Genomic DNA, 21,453 nt, shown 5'->3' on the forward strand with positions numbered 1-21,453 from the left:
TACAATATCGAGAGTGGTAAATAATGAGCCTCAGTGGGTGTGAGGTAGCAGGGAGAAGTTAGTGGCACCTACACTTGTGTCATGCAAAAAAGCATGAACCTTCTAGCAGCAGGTTCCTCTGAACAGTGGACACCACACTGGCCCAACCTGAGACTTCAGACCAGTGTGTGAAGTGGCAGAGCTGGCGTTTAACTATGGTGTCCACAAGTAAATGATATTTCTGTTGCTGCTGAGTACAGGATTGCTCAAGCGAAGTGCCGTAGAGGTGAGGTGTGTACCAATGAGGTGAGGATGGGAAAAGCTGCTGGGTCTCACAGACAGAAGAATGAAGATTGGGTAAGATACGGCAAAAAGGATTACTACATCCCGCAATGAAAAGCTCTCCAAAGATCACAATATTACATTTTTGGCTGAGGTCAAGTTGCAATCAGCCCAGTGTTTTTTGTTATTGACAATATTAGAAGTTTTGGCAGTGGAATGTTCGGGGAAATTTTATTTCAGCTTCTGGGTATTTTAGTTCTCTTGTGAAACATGCCTGGAGGCTGCACTCCAAAAGAAATGAGGATTTATTTTCCGCTTCTAGTTTCTATTATGTAACTATTCTCCAATCACGGTTACTTGCTGGAACAATCACCTTGTCTTTTATCAAAGAAACAAAAACAACTACATTACCACAGATATTTAGACAACTGTTAGGTGGTGCCATGCATGAGAGAAAATATTTAGACTAGAAATGGTTTGTATCAATGAAAGTCTTTTTATTTTTGATAACTTAAGTTTACATGATCATATCAGACAATAGTACTTTTTAAGTTTTAAAACTGTCTTTGTTTTCCTGTTCCTCTTTCTTCAGAAGGGTACAGCCTGCATATTGTTCAATTCTCTTCAAAACTGCAGTACACCGCAAATACTTTATGCTTATTTGGCTCTACAAAGCAGACAGAAAAACAGTTGGATTAAAATACGTTTTTTTTGTGCAAGTTGGTTCACTGGATGCACAGTGAAACCACCAGCATGGGTTCAACATCCTGCACCAGCTGAGATTACCATGAAGAACTCTCCTTCTCAACCTTTCCCCTTGCCTGAGGTGTGATGACCCTTGGGTTAACCCATCACCAGTCGTCTCTGGGTAATGAGAGAGCAGCCCTCTGCTCTGGTGAGACGAAGGCAACTTCACCTTCCCTGAAACAAAATAGCCATTCCTATTTAACCTGACCAACAGTTACTTTAAAAGTAAATCCATGAAGAGTGGTTCTTTCATGTCCTGACACAGATCCAGGAAGTTTATTTTGCACAAATTGATGGCCATTTCATTTTAATACATCAATGACTGGCATCACAGAAGTTCAAGTCATACTTTTAATCTTTCGGAATAAAATCAGAAGCAGCAGTATTTACTCTTATGTTATTGTCTGAATATGCTAAACCTGTTCAGGCAATTAGCTGCATTTTAATCTGGTGGGACAAAATAATTGTGTCAGAACAGGTGTTAGCTCTAACTTCCTACCTGATTAAATGATTTTAACATTAATAGAAAGCTTATCATGAACCTGAAGCAGCATGTAATGACACAAAATTTTGTGTTCCTGCAGGATTAAGAGAACATTGGACCTGCATCGGTAATAACAGCACCTACTGATTAAAGAAAATGTCAATTTTAATGCATTTTTCCCATTTCCCAATTGAAGCATTTATGACATGCCTGGGATCAGAGCCACTACTGCCTTTTTCATTAAATCGAAATTCTGTCAATTAAACCCCTTCACACTTCCACAAGCAGTTCTGATAACATGGCATGCTTTAAAATAACAGTCTTTGATACTCCACGGTCTGTGATGTAGCACTGACTGAAGCTCAGCCATTAAGAAATGCTTGAAGTAACCTTCTCTTTATACTTGACCTCTTCCAATACAGCAAAACCTTATTTCTTTGACTGTCAAATGCACTGTTATAGTTGGACCTTCACTCCCTATTAACACAGAGTTCACCTCCTGGCTCTGTGAGCCATATTTACATAACAATTACAGAACTCCACACTCTGCCTTTCAATTCAATTTTAAAGCAAAAAATAACCTTTCTTATGCTGGTTTATTTCAATTGCTTAATTCAAACAGTTGGATAATTTGTGCAAAAACAACTGAGTTAAGAGGAGTAGCCTGCACATTAGCGAAAAAAAAGTGAGAGCAATGTGCACTGACAACATTTGAGATGTTCTGTGTGCATTTAAACTACTTAAAGTGCAAAGTGTTTATTTTAAAGCATTCTTAATAATAAATATACTTTGTCCATTTTTAAACCTATTTTCACTAAAAGCAAAGCAGCTAAAGCAAACATTAGCCCAGAGTGACAGTTCTGCCTCCTCTTCTTGATACTGCAGAACGCCGATAAATCTTCATGGATGAGAAGCGATCATTCAGGGTCATATTCGTCTGCAACAGAACAGATTGTTGGAAATAAATAAACTGCTGGGAAAAGTACAAACTGCTCAAAGATACTTGGCATGGATTTGTAAAGCAAAGGTCGGATATGAATAATCCAGTTGAATTTTTAAGGGCTCTGGTGGTTAGGAAAATATCTACATTTATAGCTATGTAGGTTTTCAAAAGGTCTTTGAGCAGTGTAACACAGATGAGAAAGCTGTGGACATTGAATGTCAAATGAAGCTAAATATGTGATCATTGTAGAGACAGAACACAAAGGAAGGTGGGGTAGGCATGTTTTGGAATAAGAAATGGTCCTTTAATATTTTTTTGTAGATTTAACATCTGTCAATTAAACACTGATATTAATTTTCCAGCCATTACTTCTGTGTAATAAAAGTTTAATATTTGGGACCTGATTAGAACAGGCATGTAATAATACTGCCACACTTTTCTGCCATCTCAAGTCTCGTTCTATTGGTATAAATATTTTGTCCAGCTGTAGAGTGTATGAAACAAAGCCGAACTTTGTTTAAAAGACATTTAGATAAGTACATGAATAAGGAATGTTTGGAGGGATATGGGCCAAGTGCAGGCAGGTAGGACTAGTTTAGTTTGAGATTATGCTCAGCATGGACTGGTGGGACTGAAGGGTTTGTTTCCATGCTGCATGACTCTGACACCATAACTATGCATTTATGGCTTAGCTCCCTATTCATGAAGACAAATTTAATGATTTACAAATTTACAAAGTCATTGTGGTGAATTTAAATTGTCATTTTGCCAGAATATCTGCACATTCTGTGGGGATCTAATAGCTATGAAAATTAATATGCAAGCGGAGGGGTGCTGATTTTTTTCTTGAAAGGTGGATTTGCGCCTGAAGAGGTACAAACACTGAAGACACCAGCACCCTGAGCCCTGGCATTTATAATGAAGGTTAGCAGAGATATACAAATAAGTAAATGTACATAATAGGAATAGAAGTAGGCTATTCAGCCCTTCAAGTTCACTTCGCCACTCAATAAGACCGTGGTTGATTCATTTGTGTTCCAAATTCCACATTCCCATCTATCCCAGATAACCTTGATCCCCTTGCCTAACAAAAACATTTACCTACCTTTGCCTGAAATATATTTCAAATGGTTCTGCCTCCACCACATTCTAAGGCTGAAAGTTGCACAATTTCCAAGAGAAAAAAAACTGTCTTAAAAGGGGAACCGTAATTTTACAAGTGCCCCCTAGTCTTAGACCCATTCACTACAGTAAATTTCCTTTCTGTGTACACCTTGCAAAGGTCACTTGGGAGCTTACAAACATCAGTAAAGCATTCTTTGCTCCAATGTAAACAAGCCCAGCCAGCCTGCTCAATCTTTCCTCAAAAGACATTCATAAGACATTCTGCTCATTCTAGGTATCAATTTAACAAATCTCTGAACTGTCTCCAATGCATTTATATCCTTCCTGAAATAAGAAAACCAAAACTGTACACAGAATTCAAGATAAAGTCTCACAATGTTTTGATTAACTTAAGCATAACATCCCTACTCTTATGTCCAATTCTTTCCCAAGTAAAGGCTAGGAACTCATTCGTCTTTCTGATTATATGCTGTTCCTGCAAACTAACATTTTGGGACTCATTTATGTATTGTACAGGGGATTCCCAAGAATCGCATCTCCATCCTGAAACAGGCAGTCAGAAGCTCAATTTGCTGCTGGTCTTGTACAGATGGGCGGTTATGTTGTGCTGGCATCATCTTAAGTGTTCATTAGGTGCTCTCTAGATTCCAGCATTGGACGGAATTAGTGTATGCATGATTCTGGAATAAGTGCCAAGAAATAAAATTCGCTCAAGTGAGGGAACATAAAACGGTTTTCAAACAGAGGCAATTCTGTTTGAATTCCTGGTTGAATTGAATGTGTCTGATCCCAACTGTTGTTCTGTAGATACACTTGAGAGTCATTTTAGTTTCTAACAATTTAAAATAATTTGTAGTTGGCCTGGTCTGATCAAACATATTCTCAGTCACTTGTTCAAATCATTTAAAATATGCACGGATATCTATTTCAGAAACAAAGGTAAGGGATGGGAGGTCACACCAGGATTTGCAATCACATTGCACCAGAATGGTAGATTACTAAATATAAAATATTCGGGCTACAAAATTGGAAGGAGCACAAAAATGATCTTGATCATCACAATATGGTTACCCCATACTTTGTTGCTTCCAATGCAGATATCAAACACATTTTTGCCTGTTAAATTAGATGACTGTAGTCTACCGTCAGTATGAAGCACACTTTTGAGAAGCAGTTTACCAGAGGAGGAAACAATAAATTGTAAGGCTAGTGCGAGTTAAAGCTTGCCTGAAACTCTTAAAGGAAGTTGCATTTTGATTAGAACATGCACTGGAAGCCATTCGATAGCAGATACTGACTTGGGAATCACAGTAGAATAACACAACATGATAGAGAGCCCACAATATGACAGAGAGCAGTCTCCAGTAATTTCCAACACTACACTGGAGGCCTTGCTTCAGGAGTTTGGGTGTGCACTATCCACAGTGGGATAGTAGGCAGTGAGATCAAGCCAATTTAATAGCAGGAATCCAGCTCTCAGGACCTGGTAGCAGTGCCACACAGGTTCAATGACTTTATTCAAATGGTTAAGCTCAGTGGATACATCTTTCAATGCTTTACCCACCCTCTGCACTATCAGCCTCACAAACTGCTCAATGCACCAGGCCACACCAACAATTTCTGTCAACGTCAGCTTCTATTAAACATTCACAGCCTCACCTCACTCCTCCACATTCACCATTTTTGCAAGCCTCACATCCATGTCTTCCAGATCATATGGCACTAACTGTTGAATCATGCCAGCCACTTCACTCAAACACACTCACTTTAACACTTCCATCTATCATCTAGATTAAGATAGTACACAATACAGGCAACAGGACCTAAACGCAGGGGGAAGGACAAGACTGCAGTTTTTCCCTGTCAGTCAAAAATGGTGCCATATCTGAGACAGTATCTTCATAACTTGTCTGTCTTCTTGCATCCTATTTCCCTTCATGTTTCAACCTCTTCTTTACAAATGGTGTTTTTACAAAGGCCCCTCTTGCTTTCTAACCTGCACCCAAACACCCTCTCTTCACCATGACCCTACCCTTGTGACCTCTACCTTTTATGGACCCATGAGCTGCAATGTCGCCAGGCAGTGGTGAAAAAGCAAGAGACCTATGAACAGAAAGACAGTGAGGAAGTAGAAATACCACCACACATAGTTACCATGACTATTCTTAAAGGCAACATTGTGCATCTGATAGCTGGAGGTGTTGACGTTTATTCATCTTAAGTATGACCATTGGGATTTCAGGTTAATAATCTGAAATCTTGAACCGATGAATATGCATGAATACCCAGCCTTAGTGCGGAATATTTGATAAAGTAATCCCCAAGGGTGTAGGTGCATTTTCAAATGATAATAATTTTAAAATTGGGACATGGCAGAGGTTTTGAAATACCATAGATGGAATGTCTCTATCCTCCATTGGGATTAAACCAGAGACCAGCAACTCAATGATAACAGCAGGGTAAAGTTGCACTTGCACTTCATAAGTTATCACAGTTTCAACCCCCAGCTAGAATTAGTTCACTTTACAGGTCATCAATACCAGAGCATTTTTTTCACAGAATTAAAGAAACTTGAAAGGAGACCATTCAATCCAATTTACTTGTTTTTTTAAATCTTTGAAAGAGTAATTGTGCTTAGTTTAACATCTCTAACTTTCCCATTTCAATTACCTGTTTCAAGTTCCTTCTTTCAGATTTTTGGGTAGATCTTTAGAAATGCATGCCAAATTTCTCAGTGAAAACATGCCTCCTTATCTCCCCTCTATAATCGCTTGCCAATGATTTTAGATTGCTTCTTTTGGCTTTTCTCATGTTTCCTGGGATCTCTGCAGGCTCCTTAGACAGCACCTTCTAAAACCCAAGCCCACTACCATCTACAAGAACAAGGCAGCAGATACACGGGAACACCACCACCAACAAGTTCCCCTCCAAACCACACACTATCCCAACTTGGGGATGTATTACCGTAGCTTCATCATAGCCGCGTCAAAATCATGGGACACTCTCCCCAGTTGCATTATGGGTCTACCTACAGCAAATGGACTGCAGTGGTTCAAGAAGGCACCACCATCCCGAGAGCAACTAGTGATGAACAATAAATACCATCCCAGCAATGCCTATGTCACAGATAAATGTATTTAAAAAGTGCTGATTGGTCCCTTTCCTGTCAACTCTATCATTTTTTTGGAATTAGTGGGTGGTTTTGCTACCAGATACCCTTTCTGTCACTAGCCCTTCTTATTTATCTGGATCATGGACCAGCACTGATACACACCAGCTTGTCTGTACCAGGGACGGTGTTCTTTGGTAGCCAACTGGTCCTGGAGTGTGACTCAAGCCGGGCAGCACTCTAACTCTTGATGGTTTTGAGTCTAAGACCTGTCTATTTTATTTGCTGAAAATGTGTTGCTGGAAAAGCGCAGCAGGTCAGGCAGCATTCAAGGGGTAGGAGATTCAACGTTTCGGGCATGAGCCCTTCTTCAGGAATGAGGAAAGTGTGCCAAGCAAGCTAAGATAAAAGGTAGGGAGGAGGGACTTGGGGGAGGGGCGTTGGAAATGTGATAGGTGGAAGGAGGTTAAGGGGAGGGTGATAGGCCGGAGTGGGGGTGAGGGGGAGCGGAAAAGAGGTCAGGAAGATGATTGCAGGTTAGGAAGGTGGTTTGAGGGTTGGGACTGAGACAAGGTGGGGGGGGAGGGGAAAGGAAATGAGGAAACTGGAGAAATTGGAGTTCATCCCTTGTGGTTGGAGGATTCCTAGGTGGAAGATGAGGCGCTCTTCCTCCAGCCGGCATGTTGCTCTCCACCGCATCTCCTCCACCTCCCGCTCCTCCGCCCTTGAGCCCCGCCCCTCCAATCGCCACCAGGACAGAACCCCACTGCTCCTCACCTACCACCCCACCAACCTCCATATACATCGTATCATCCGTCGTCATTTCCGCCACCTCCAAACGGACCCCACCACCAGGGATATATTTCCCTCCCTATCAGCATTCTGAAAAGACCCTCCCTCCGTGAGTCCCTCGTCAGGCCCACACCCCCCACCAACCTCCACTCCTGGCACCTTCCCCTGCAACCGCAAGAAATGCAAAACCTGCGCCCACACCTCCCCCCTTACTTACCTCCAAGGCCCCAAGGGATCCTTCCATATCCACCACAAATTCACCTGCATCTTCACACACGTCATTTACTGCATCTGCTGCACCCAAAGTGGCCTCCTCTATATTGGGGAGACAGGCCGCCTACTTGCGGAACGTTTCAGAGAACACCTCTGGGACACCAGGACCAACCAACCCCACCACCCCGTGGCTCAACACTTCAACTTCCCCTCCCACTCCACCAAGGACATGCAGGTCCATGGACTCCTCCATTGCCAGACCATAGCAACATACTGCCTGGAGGAAGAGCACCTCATCTTCCGCCTAGGAATCCTCCAACCACAAGGGATGAACTCAGATTTCTCCAGTTTCCTCATTTCCCCTTCCCCCACCTTGTCTCGGTCCCAATCCTCAAACTCAGCATCACCTTCCTAACCTGCAATCTTCTTCCTCTCCTCTCCGCCCCCACCCCCACTCCAGCCTATCACCCTCACCTTATAACCCTCACCTTGACCTCCTTCCACCTATCGCATTCCCAATGCCCCTCCCCCAAGTCCCTTCTCCCTACCTTTTATCTTAGCCTGCTTGGCACACTTTCCTCATTCCTGAAGAAAGGCTTATGCCCGAAACATCGATTCTCCTGCTCCTTGGATACTGCCTGACCTGCTGCGCTTTTCCAGCAACACATTTTCAGCTCTGATCTCCAGCATCTGCAGTCCTCACTTTCTCCTGTCTATTTTATTGACCTATTCACCAGAAGGAATGGTTTCTTTTATTCATTTTATCAAAGTCTCTTGTCCTCTGGAAAATCTTTATTAGGCCCCTTCTAAATCTCCTTGCCCAGGATAACAGTGCCAACTTTATCAACTATATCTCATAACTGAAAACCCCTATCTCTGGTGACATCCTGCTAAACATATTCTGTACTCTTACTAAGGCCTTTATATCTTTCCTGAAGTACGGTGCCCAGAATTGTCCACAAGACTCCAGTTGAGGCTAACCAGTGAGCTATCAAGTTCCACTATGGTTTTATTTATAAATTCAAGGATCTCATTTTTAATGAAAGATTAACTTTACTAATTTGCCCTGATTTTAATGATTTGTGTACATTGGCACGAAGGCCTCTCTGTTCATCTACACTTAGAAAAGTCCTGTCATTTCATATGCATCTTTCAAAATTACATCTCTTCACACTTGCCCACATTAAGCCTCCTCAATCATGTCTTTGCCCATTTCTCTAGCCTGTACATCTTACATTGAAACCTGTAAGTATCCTCTTTGCACTGAGTTGCACATCACCTGCAAACTTTATTGTGCTGTTTCCGTGTCTGAGACTAGGTTGTTTATACAAATATTGGAAAAAATATTGAACCCAATTATGAAAGTTATATATCCACCACCATCTTTTGTTTCCTGTCACTGAGCCAATTCTACATTTGTACCACCACTTTCTCCTTAATTATATGAGCTATGGGCTTCCCTCTTTTTAACAAGCCCTGTGTAGCACTTCATCAAATGCCTTCCAAAGATTCATATTTATATCAACTTCAATATCTTAATCAAACTTCTTTGTTATCTCAAAGTATTCAACCAATTAGCTTTGAATAAATCAATACTAGTTATTTTTGATTAAAGCATGCCTTTTGAACTCTTATCTCTCAATGGTTTCAAATAACTTATGCACCATTGATATGAGGCTGAGTGATTTGATTAGTGGTGTATTAGTAACACTCCATCCTGCTGCACTATATCTATAGTCAATGAGGACAGACCAATGCAATTGCTATGTCTACTGTTACTTCCTTCAGCAACTTTGGACTCATTTCATCTGCATCAGGCTACTTAACTTTTGGAAGCATTAATCTTTACAATACATCTCCTCTGCCTTTTACAATGCTATCCACAACCTTCCCCCTCCCCCTCTACTGTCATCACTCAGCTTTGCTTTTCTCAGCCCACATTAATCAAGTTATCCAAATTCTACTCTACTTTTATGAGATGGCTGAACTTGCCAAAATATTTGTTTATTTACCTCCTTTTTGTCTGAAGCTTTATAAAAGAAAACCTCCAGCTCATCTTGCTATACAATTCTGGAGCAACATTTGACCCAAAAGCACACAGCATGGCAAATTTGTAATTTAAAATGCTTAAGAAGTACTTGTCAGAGTTTGCATTAATTGTAAAGGGATTAATTAGGATTTCCTTGGATAAAAATAAATGGCTATATGACCTGGCAACATTTGATCTGGAAGTAACAACTGGAAGAAAATTAAAATGCTGACGCTGTGTAGTCAATGATAGCAGCAAGGGAAAAATCAGAGACGGCATAGTTACAAGGAACTGTGTAAAACAGGTTAAAAGGGGGGCAGACAGCATAAGGCGGGTATGGCAGGAATTGTAAAGCACTGCTATGCTTTAGTTATACCAAAGCCAATCAGTTCATTTAACAAGGTTTACTAAAGGAGTTCAGTGAAGAATCTGTGCAATCAAGGCTATTGTGAAGGTTCTGAAAGAGAGCGACATTTATGTGACAACAAAGAAAGGAGCTATTATTGCAGGTGACTCAAAGACCAAATCCACTGAGTGAGAAAACTGACAGATTTAATACTGGAAGCCTGAAATTGCACGCGGTGTGATAATTGTGTGGGGGAAGTGGTGTGAATACATATCTTCACACAAGATAGAAGATACAAGAAAGACTATTCCATGTGCAAAAAGTACATACATTAGACAATTTTCCTGTTAATTAATGTTTAATTTCGTGATTCTGAGTCATTATAAAGTAAATTGTGCAAAAAGTGAAAAATTAATTGATAATTTCTTCACTGGGGTGATTTGATAAATTTGGTTAATTTGCTTTACAGTTTCTCCAACAGGATTGTAACAATTTGCATCAAATAGATTCAGTTGTCAGCCACTTGCTATATCCGTTCTGTTTAGAATTGTAACACCATCCGGAGACAAAATGGTTGTACGCTCGCCTCCCTTTTTTCTCTTCAATTGGACTTAATGCAGCCCATCGTGGCAGCAATCATAGTGGTTAGACTCACTTAATGATAGGAATTCTTTCCCATCAGTCTCCCAGTAACTGCAAAGCTGCCCATAATTAAGTCGGAGAACAAGTTGACATAGGATTTCTGACTACTGCCAGCGAGATATTAATTAGGCTCATTAATTAAACCAATTGACATTCACTTTCTGATTTCAATGTAATCTTTGACAGTGGCTCAGGGATTAGATGGGGACACACAGCCCTTGGAAGGGTGACACCTCAAGATTCCAGCAGTTCTCAGGGAGGTCCCTCATAGTCAATGATGGACCCAACATCAGGAAGAAGGGGTTGAATGCTGTTGATTGTTTTTTCTCTCCAGAGAACACCCTGCAGTTTTATCCTGTATCCTTACACCAGGGAGGCAACTCACCATTTGAAAATGATTTTTGTGGTTACAGACATGTCCATTGTTTCACCATTTTGCTCGATGTGCTTTCATCTTAGTTATCGCAGGAGGAGATGGGAAGTGGTGCAAGATCATTGAAGGAAATAGAAAAATGGCAGTGGAAGTATGATCATTAGGTAAATGCACTGTGAAAATAAACCAAAATCCAAAAAGGTATATAAAATGGACTTACATCAACCAGGAGCAACTTTATACCATGAAAAGAATGTCAACAGAAGTAACAAATTTTATGATTCAGGGAAGTCTATTCTTCACAGGCTTTTAGGTAGCATTCTAGCTGCAGTAGACCATGACATTGCTTTTATTTCTTTTAGATTGCAAATCGTATAGTATGGCAGGGACAATTTCTGATACTGCTGTTAATACTTTTGGTATTTCAGCTTTTCCTTTAGTCTTTCCTAATTCTAGCTAACCAACCTACAACAGATTGTGGTTAATCCTTCCACAGCTCCCATCACAGCTTTGTCTGTAAAGATTGCAACACTTTAGCTTAGGGGATTCTTTACTTCCTATAATTAAATCATAGATTGATAAAAAAAGCTATTAATTTCCACCACCCACCCCACAATCCAACTCCCACACTCACCAGAGATAGGCAAGTCACTATTGCTAAAATCATACAGTAGAAACCCTGTGATGATGCACTTCACCGTAGGGTTCAGGGCAGAAAGAGATAAACAAGCACAAAGCTGGCTCAACCAGAAAGGAAATCTAAATCCTCATTTCTAGATTCCAATAAGTTGTCTTCGACCTGAATTCACTCCCTCCATTTCTAATATTTATTTTTTAAATCCCATTTGAAATCCAGGGAAAAATAGTAAAAATATCAGAAACCTTGGTCCAAATTCAATTTAGATGACAGCAATGCTTATTTAGTTTTTCATGAATATAATCAACATATATCAACATGCTGTCATTACACTTGTGAGCCACTGAGCTCTACTCTTCTTTGTACGGTTGCGTAGAGTGTTACAGTCACGAAATTCAGCAGTGTAACACTACGTAGTCTACCTTGCTTGCCTGGGGCAGGCAGTGTTCTAGATGCTTCATATACAGGATGTGCAGCATTCTTCATTCACAGGGATACACGCAGTTAAACCCCTTTTGTGGGCCCAAACATGCTGAAGTTGAACTATTGGGATTTATCACACAGCTGAACTGGTTGACGTGACACCAGACAGCACTTTTGATATCACCTTCCAAACTTGTGACTTCTCTAACCTAGGAGTACAAAAGGAGTAGATGCATAAGAACACCACCACCTGCACATTTCCCCCCAAGCTTTGATCCTGACTTGGAAGTACATCAATATTCCTTCACTGTCACTGCATCAAAATCCTGGAACTCACTCCATATAACCACTGTGGATGTATTGACATGACATAAACGATAAAGCTTAAAGGCAGCAGCTGCTCACCACCTTCTCAAGGGATAGGCAGTAAATACTGGCTCACCCACAAGTGACACCCACATTCTATGAATGGATAAATAAAGGCATTAAACACCAAATTCAGGTAACACTGATTGTGGCAATACCCTACGTTATTCACACTTGAGTAAAGAAAGATGAAATAACAATGTTGGCGCTGTAGTAATGGTATTGAGAAAGCTATGTAAAAACCTGATTGCAGGTGACAAACTTTATGCGACCTATTCTGTTGGAAAGTACTCTGGAGTATTTTTGGATGCTTTTTGCTCTGTTGGTGAATGAGTATTGTTGCATCCACATTGTGATGGAAGAGGATTATGAAATCCGTCCTAACCCTGAACGTTATAACCAGAATGGGGATCACAGTGACAGTACCTTTGTGGATTATTTCATGTCCTTTGCCAAGTTGCAGTCAAAAGTCTTTATGCACCTTCACAGTGAGAGACCACAGTCTGCCAGACTAGTCAATGTACTCAGCATCTCATTATGCATAATCAATCAGCATTCTGCTATATGTCACTCCACAGAGGTCCTTACCTGGACCACCTGAAGCAATAATCATTTACTATCTTGCACTTACATGAGCTGGCAATTGCATCTATATCGGTGGAGTGACTGCAGCCCATTTGTGTCCAATGACTTATGTGCTGACCATCAGTTACTACAAGCCTCCAGTGTAAGTGCAGCGTCTGAGTTGGTGGCTGTGAAGGTCAGACCAAGTGAGTAGGCCTCTTTTTTACTGTTCTGTTGTTGCTCTCTCCCTTCTCCCTCAGGCTACCATTGTTGTGCAGGGGGCAATCTTGAATTTTGAAATGCGGAAATATTGACATTGGAAATTTTGCGAGTAAACTGGAGGTAAAGTGGGAAGCAAAAGGCCCTGAACCAAACGATCAACAACTTGTTCAGATTAGCTGTGCTTCCAGTACAGTTTGTCACCTTGTGCTGCAAGAAAGAGGGCTGAATGTAAGTGGTGGCCATTGGGTGGTGTGCCTGTCAGAACTGAATAGCTGATGTGTTTAAAACCATTTCCAGCATTCTGAGAGAATGTAACATTTATGGGGTTGATGAGAGTGGAGAGGTGACAACATAAAATTCCACCAGTAATATGGGAGGACTTCCTGCAAAGGTTACAAGAAGTCACACAGGACAGTTCTGGGGTCATGAAAGAGCTGTTCAATGATTACAGTCAGCTCAAGAAAAACAGATATAGATGTTGGAATGCTGCTGTTAGCAGTACCACTGGAAGGCAGCTGAATTACATAGATGCAGGTGATGCTGTCAGGAGTCAAGAGCAGTTGGGTGCCTCTGTGTTATTAGTTCTCAGGAAGAAGTTCTTAGAATTTATAGGCAGCTTGGTGTTGAACACAGGAGGCCGAACAAATCCTGCGGAGCTCAGAAACTAGCAAGATCACTGGGCTTGGGTCAGTAGAAGTCACAAGGGGCTCAAAAGAAGCCTGTGAACATTAATACTTCAGTACAACAAGAGTTAGCAGCTTGAAGTAATGGTTGCTTGATGTAACTGTCCAAGATTGGAGCCCAGGAGGAAGGGAGGACTGCAAATGCTGGAGATCAGAGTCGAAAGTGTGGTGGTGGAAAAGCACAGGTCAGGCAGCATCGGAGGAGCAGGAGAATCAACATTTCGGGCAAAAGCCCTTCATCAGGAGTGTGGTGTGGGGAAGGGGACTGAGAGATAAATAGGAGGGTGGGGGTGGAGGTCATGTAGCTGTGAAGGTGATAGGTAGATGCAAGTTGGAGGTGATGTTGATTATTGGAGGGGAGGATGGAGCAGATAAATAGGAAGGAAGATGGACAGGTTCTATTGACCTGACCTGTCCTACCCGTCCATCTTCCTTCCCACCTGCATCTACATATTGCCTTCCCAACTACCTCACCCCCCGCATTTATCTCTAAGCCTCGTCGACTCTCCTGCTCCTTGGATGCTGCCTGACCGGTTGTGATTTTCCAGCACCACACTTTTCAACCAAGATTGGAGCTCAGGCAGACTTAGTGGGTGAAGCTAGCTGGAGTTATTGAGTATGAGTAATGGTGAGTAATTTCAGAGTCCAGGCAAGCATAAACCCAGGAAAGAAGGGTGATTTCCAGAATGGGAACAATCACTGAGGCAGTCCATGCCAAAAATAGTTCTTGTCATGGCAAGAGACTTTCAAGGCAAGTTGAACAAAAGTAGAGAACTGTGATACCTTGTGAATTTTTAAAGAGAGACTTCATGTGTTTGGGGACATTGCTCAGAAATTTGAAAGATCCGTTGCTTGCATTTGTTATTTGATGTGTGCTGTGGGGTGTTTGAGCACACAATCCGTTATTGATTTTAACCACATGTTCACACAGTATCAGAATATAAGTTGCACACTGTAAATTGTATTACTGTATAAGCATTATAGAAGTAAACTTTACCGTTGTTTGTTCAAAGTTGCATAATCGTGTAGCTTCAATGTTTTCATATGTCCCCTAGATCTCTCACTTTGACTACTTCAAAAAAGAAAAGGGTCCTTCCCAAGATCACAATATAAAATTGGCAGTCTGGTTCATGATCATAAGGCTGGGTATATGTGAAAAATGGGTGAGAGACTAGAAGTATTGGTGGTTGTGTAAGGGTGACGTGGAGCATCTGGAAGTTAGGGTGAGTCCTACATGACAGTGCCTTATGCATTAAGCAGCATAAATGACTGATGTTACAATGAGTAGGAAATGTCACATGAAAGTACATTCATTGTCTGTAACCATGCACTTGAGGTCATTTGATGTCTTGTGGTTTTGCTGCCAAGTTATTGAGGTCAGATTCCGTGAGTTGACTTTCCTAGTCATCGGCATTTTAAAAAAATGTACTCATGGGATGTGGGCCATCACTGGTTCAGTCAGCATTTATTGTTCATCCTTGTTGCCCTTGAGAAGGTGGTGGGGAGTTGCCTTCTTGAGTTTTTGCAGTCCACGTGCTATACCTCGACCCACAATGCTGTTCGAGAGTTCCAGGACATTGATCCAATGACACTAAAGGACAGGTGACGTATTTCTAAGTCGGGATGGTGAGTGGCTTTGAGGGAATTTGCAGGTTCTGGTGCTCCCATTTAGCATGGTCCTTGAGGGTTTTCTTTGTCTTTGTGGGACCAATAGGTCACCTACAGTATTGGTGTAAGAAGGACAATAAATTCTGATGCTGTAGACAATTTTGCCAAGAGGGTAGAGGTATTCAATGCAAGTCAGCTAATAACTTATGGATTGTAAAGACTAGAGAGAAAGGTATTCTCTATCTAGGGACCCCCTAAAGTTGTAGAATCGGATCATAGCAGTCACTTCAGAGAGCAAGTGACGTAGACACTCTGAAGTTATTGGGAAAAGAAAGTAAAAGGCATATAGATTAGGGTAAATTCCCTACAGTGTGGAAATAGGCCCTTTGGCCCAACAAGTCCATACTGACCCTCCGAAGAGTATTCCACCCAGACCCATTTCCATCTGACTAATGCACCTAACACTTTGGGCAACTTAGCATGGCCAATTCACCTGACCTGCACATCTTTGGACACACACAACCCAGAATCTTCAGGCATACTGGAAAGAATAAAATAGATTTTAAAAATGATAGTCCTTCAAAAAGAGTTAAACAAAGAGGGAAAAAATTAAATGAAGCATCTCCTTTTGACTCTGAGGGAGTGAGGAACACAAATCAAATGGAATAAGATATTCACCTCACGAGTAGGTAACTGGACAATGCATGTGTACACCAATGCACTTACAGTTCTCAATTTTTTTCAGAAAAATGAAGCTAAATTTGAGAGAAAGATTTTATGGAAGTTTTCTAAGATAGCTGCATCTGCAAATGGCCAACAGTATTGGAAAGTCCCAAAGAAACAATTACAATCGGGATGGAGCATGTGACCAAGTGATGGTGAAAACCTGTGCAACAGTTGGTACATTTGGACCCTACAGCCTCATGGACAAAGCTAGCCCCATGGTTTATGCAACTGAATTGGCCAAAAGTGTATGGTAGTTCCAAGACAACCAGACTTAATGTTCCAAAACAAGTTACCTACCCACAAGAAACCATGGTGTATCACATCATGCCAAAAATGTGGGATTATGTATCAGATTGTGAGAAAACATGACACATTCCACAATAGGAGGGGGAGGATGATGATGGGAACAAGCACAAATGTAGCCAGACCACAACAGATGAAGAGGTGAATGATGAAATAAGAAAGGGAGGATATGGAGGAGTCAAAACAACGACAATGGGAATGGCCATGACACAGAAGGTCTGAGCCATTCCCATGGGGGCAAGTGCTTGAGTAAGCCCTTGGCCTGGAATTGGGCTGGTGGGTTGAAAAGTAGTTCTAGACATCTTCAGAGGATGGAATTAAACCAAGGGAGGAAAGAGATTTATCAATGGCACAACCATAGTATTTCATACAAGTACTGCAGGGGTGACCAATTTGGATTTTGCTTCTCTGCAGGATCAGATGCATTAACATTCCCTTGAGGGGAAATGGAAGACTTTTTTGACAGGAGAAAATATCAGGAAGTATTTCAAGCTAATAGAGAACCAAACAATGACAGTCCACCTGAAAAGGGATCAATTAGAAAATCATGCCAGAGGTATCTGTAAATCCAGTGAGAGGATACAAATGCCTTGAATGAGGCTACCTTGAATGATGCATGTATAATGTATGACCCCTGGGTAATAGATCAAGCCCTTGGAAATGAGATGAATTTTTGAAGCCTTTGTGGGTTCCTAATGACCACTTGGAAACATAGACTAAATACAAAAACATCGCCACTGTGTTTTAGCTCAGGGGTTTGGTATAGATACATCCTGTATAGATAGATTGTGAAAGGCAAAATTTTAAACTGGTGCTTTGTTTTCAAGTGATACCACATTACTTCCAATATACAGGGTTGAAAATACTGAAGTTTTGGAAGAAACACTATGTGCAATATCATGGTATCCTACAGTATGAAGTGAATTTGCATGATCACGTAATGGGAATCCATCTACATGGTTGCAATCCTCAAAGGGGTGGTTTATCCTGACAGAATGGAGAGACATCAGTTAACTTGTTGTTTTAACATGGAGACTTAAATGGAGATTGTGAAGGCAATCTACGTACTTAGTCAGGTAGTTTTCATAGAAGAAGGAGAGTATTGTACTACTACAAGCAGAAACCGGTCTCCTTCCTATCGGAAAGATGTTGTGAAACTTGAAAGGGCTCAGAAAAGATTTACAAGGATGTTGCCAGGGTTGGAGAATTTGAGCTATAGGGAGAAGCTGAACAGGCTGGGATGGTTTTCCCTGGAGCGTCGGAGGCTGAGGGGTGACCTTATAGAGACTTACAAAATTATGAGGGGCATAGATAGGATAAATAGACAACGTCTTTTCCCTGGGGTTGGGGAGTCCAGAACTAGAGGGCATAGGTTTAGGGTGAGGGGGGAAAAGATATAAAAGAGACCTAAGGGGCAACTATTTCACGCAGAGGATGGTACATGTATGGAATGAACTGCCAGAGGAAGTGGTGGAGGCTGGTACAATTGCAACATTTAATAGGCAGTTGGATGGGTATATGAATAGGAAAAGTTCGGAGGGATATGTGCCGGGTGCTGGCAGGTGGGACTAGATTGGGTTGGGATATCCAGTCAGCATGGACAAGTTGGGCAGAAGAGTCTGTTTCCATGCTGTACATCTCTATGACTCTAAGTATGGGACAAATTTCATTAGCCCAATAACCTCTCCCACTTTTTGCTTTACTCCTGAGAAACCAGTGTGCACTGGAGAAACAGAACTGGTAAACACTTTCAGTCCCACCAACTCTGAAATAAAGCCCCAGGGCATGAATAAGACAGACTTGCTGGAATATAAAGAAAGATTTGGTTATGTTACGACCAGTACATCTCATTCAGCTGTGGGAACAGATTGATTAATCCTTGAAAGTGCATTGTCAGGTGGAGTAGCTAAATGATGGAATCCTACAGGAAATCCAGATCATTAAACAAAGACCTTGATAAGACATGTTATGAGACTGGAGAAGTAATATCAAAGTCCTCCTTTACTTAGAGACATTCTCGTGAATCAGTTAGATTAGATTAGATTAGATTAGATACCCTACAGTGTGGAAACAGGCCCTTTGGCCCAACAAGTCCACACCGGCCCTCTAAAGAGTAACCCATCCAGACCCATTCCCCTCTGACCAATGCACCCAACACCATGAGCAACCCAGCATGGCCAATCCACCTGACCCGCACATCCGTGGACTGTGGGAGGAAACTGGAGCACCCGGAGAAAACCCACACAGACTCGGGGAGAATGCCTGTGTGGAGTTTGCACAGTCGCCCAAGGCTGGAATCAAACCCGGGTCCCTGGTGCTGTGAGGCTGCAGTGCTAACCACTGAGCCACTGTGCCACCCCAATTGTTATACAGTTGATCATATATCTACTGTATAAGTCATGTTACCACTATGGGCATAGAAAGCAGAAAGACTGGGCTAAAAACAGAGCAAAAAAAAAAAGCTAATGGAGTGTAGTAATGTTCTAAGAAATAAAAAAAATGCACTTAAGTGGATAGATATTAAGCCAATGCATTATTTACTCATTTATTAATCCTTTTGAATCATTAAAATTGCCCTTTCCGCTCATATTACTGTATGCAAACTGGTTGTGACAGGGTCCTGTGTGCTGAGTTTCTCTCATGGTGATAGCATGGTACAAAGGAGAAAGGTTTACCCAGAGGATGTGGGCTTTGCTGACCAGGCAGTACTTATTGGCATTGGCTATCCATTGGGATGATGATGATGATGATGATGTGCTGCCTTCTCAAACTGCTACAGTCCTTGGGGTGGATGGACAATTCAGCTGATAGCCCACAGCATCTCATTAGAACATAGAACATAGAAAAGTGCAGCACAGAACAGGCCCTTTGGCCCACGCTGTTGTGCTAAGGATTACTCCTAATCTAAAATAAAATAACCTAACCTATATGCCCCTCAATTCACTGCTGTCCACATGCATGTGCAGCAGTTGCTTAAATGTTCCTAATGATTCTGCTTCTACTACCACCACTGGCAATGCATTCCATGCATTCACAACTCTGTGTGTAAGGAACCTACCTCTGATGTCGCCTCTATATCTTCCTCCTAATATCTTAAAACTATGACCCCTTTAGCCAGTCAATCCTGCCCTGGGGAAAAGTCTCTGGCTATTAACTCTATCCATGCCTCTCATTACCTTGTATACCTCGATCAGGTCACCTCTCTTCCTCCTTTTCTCCAGACAGAAAAGTCCAAGCTCAGTCAATCTCTCTTCGTAAGGCAATCCCTCCAGTCCAGGCAGCATCCTGGTAAACCTTCTTTGTACACTCTCCAAAGCCTCTGTCTTTCCTAATAGGGCGACCAGAACTGGACAGAATATTTCAAGTGTGGTCTCACCAGGGTCTTGTCGAGCTGCAGCAAAACCTCGCAGCTCTTAAACTCAATCCACCTGTTAATGAAAGCCAAAACACCATATGCTTTCTCAACAACCCTATCCACCTGGGTGGCAACTTTGAGGGATCTATGTACTTGCACACCCAGATCCCCTTGTTCCTCCACACTGCCAAGAATCTTGTCTTTAATCCTGTCTTCAGCATTCAAGTTCAACCTTCCAAAATGCACCACTTCACATTTATCCAGGTTGAACTCCATCTGCCATTTCTCAGCCCAGCTCTGCATCCTGTCTATGTCGTGCTGCAGCCTGTAATAGCCCTCGACACTATCGACAGCACCTCAAAACTTTGCATCATCTGCAAACTTACTAACCCATCCCTCAACCTCCTCATCCAAGTAACTTATAAAAGACTACAAAGAGCAGAGGCACAAGAACAGAGCCTGGCAGGACCCCACTCACCACTGACCTCCAGGCAGAATACTTTCCATGTACAACCATTCTCTGCCTTCTGTCAACCAACCAAATCTGAATCCAAATAGCCAAATTTCCCTGAATCCCATACTTCCTGACTTTATGAATGAGCCTACCATGGGGAACCTTATCAAGTGCCTTGCTGAAGTCCATATACACCACATCCATTGCTTAACCTGTCTCATCACACCTCCTCAAAGAACTCAATAAGATTTGTGAGGCATGACCTGCCCCCTCACAAAGCTGTGCTGACTGCCTTTAATCACGTTATGCTCTTCCAAATAGTCATAAATCCTATCCGTCAGAATTTTTTCCAAAACCTTGCTGACCACAGGCATAATACTGACTGGTCTTGTCATTGCCAGGGATTTCCCTATTCCCCTTCTTGAAAAAAAAAAGGAACAACATTTGCCTTCCTCTAATCCTCCAGTATGATTCCCATGGAGAGTGAGGAAGCAAACATCTTCACCTTTCTCACTTCCTGGAGCAACTTATGATCAATCTGGTCTGGCCCTGGGGACATCAATTTTAATGTTTGTCAAAATTTCCAGCACATCAACTTCATCAATCTTGATCTGTTCAAGCCTGTTTCCCAGCTCCTCAAAGTTCTCATTCACAAGGTCCTTTTCCTGAGTGAAAACTGAAGCAAAAAACTCTATAGGGCTTTCCCTATCTGCTCAGACTCCACGCACAAGTTCCCTACACTATCCCTGACCGGCCCTACCTTCTCTCTGATCATTCTTAATCCTCATGTTTGGGTTCTCCCTAATCCTTCCTGCCAAGCCTTTCTTGTGCCCCCTCCTGGCTCTCCTCAGTCAATTTCTGAGCTCCTTTCTAGTAAGCCTGTAATCCTCTAAACTTTCACCATCTGACGTGGTGGGATTCAAACCTATGACCCCAGCATATTAGCCTGGAGATCTGCATTACTGATCCAGTAACATTTTCACTACATCATGTCTCCTCTGACTGATGAGCTGCATTTTGGAAATGAAAGTGTAAAGCAGGATGAGAA

General features: G+C 41.8%; 1 protein-coding gene across 1 annotated transcript in view; it reads right to left on the reverse strand.

The window, feature by feature from the left end:
• Positions 1–734: 734 nt before the first annotated feature.
• Positions 735–21,453, reverse strand: part of LOC140495703 (UAP56-interacting factor-like) — a 56,480-nt gene continuing 35,761 nt past the window's right edge. The window contains exon 9 of the mRNA XM_072594701.1: positions 735–2,429. Within this exon, the coding sequence (XP_072450802.1) occupies positions 2,334–2,429 (96 nt within the window). The 3' untranslated portion in view covers positions 735–2,333. The remainder of the gene's footprint in view (positions 2,430–21,453) is intronic.

Source organism: Chiloscyllium punctatum, chromosome 25 (assembly GCF_047496795.1).
Source record: "Chiloscyllium punctatum isolate Juve2018m chromosome 25, sChiPun1.3, whole genome shotgun sequence".
NCBI lineage: Eukaryota > Metazoa > Chordata > Chondrichthyes > Orectolobiformes > Hemiscylliidae > Chiloscyllium > Chiloscyllium punctatum.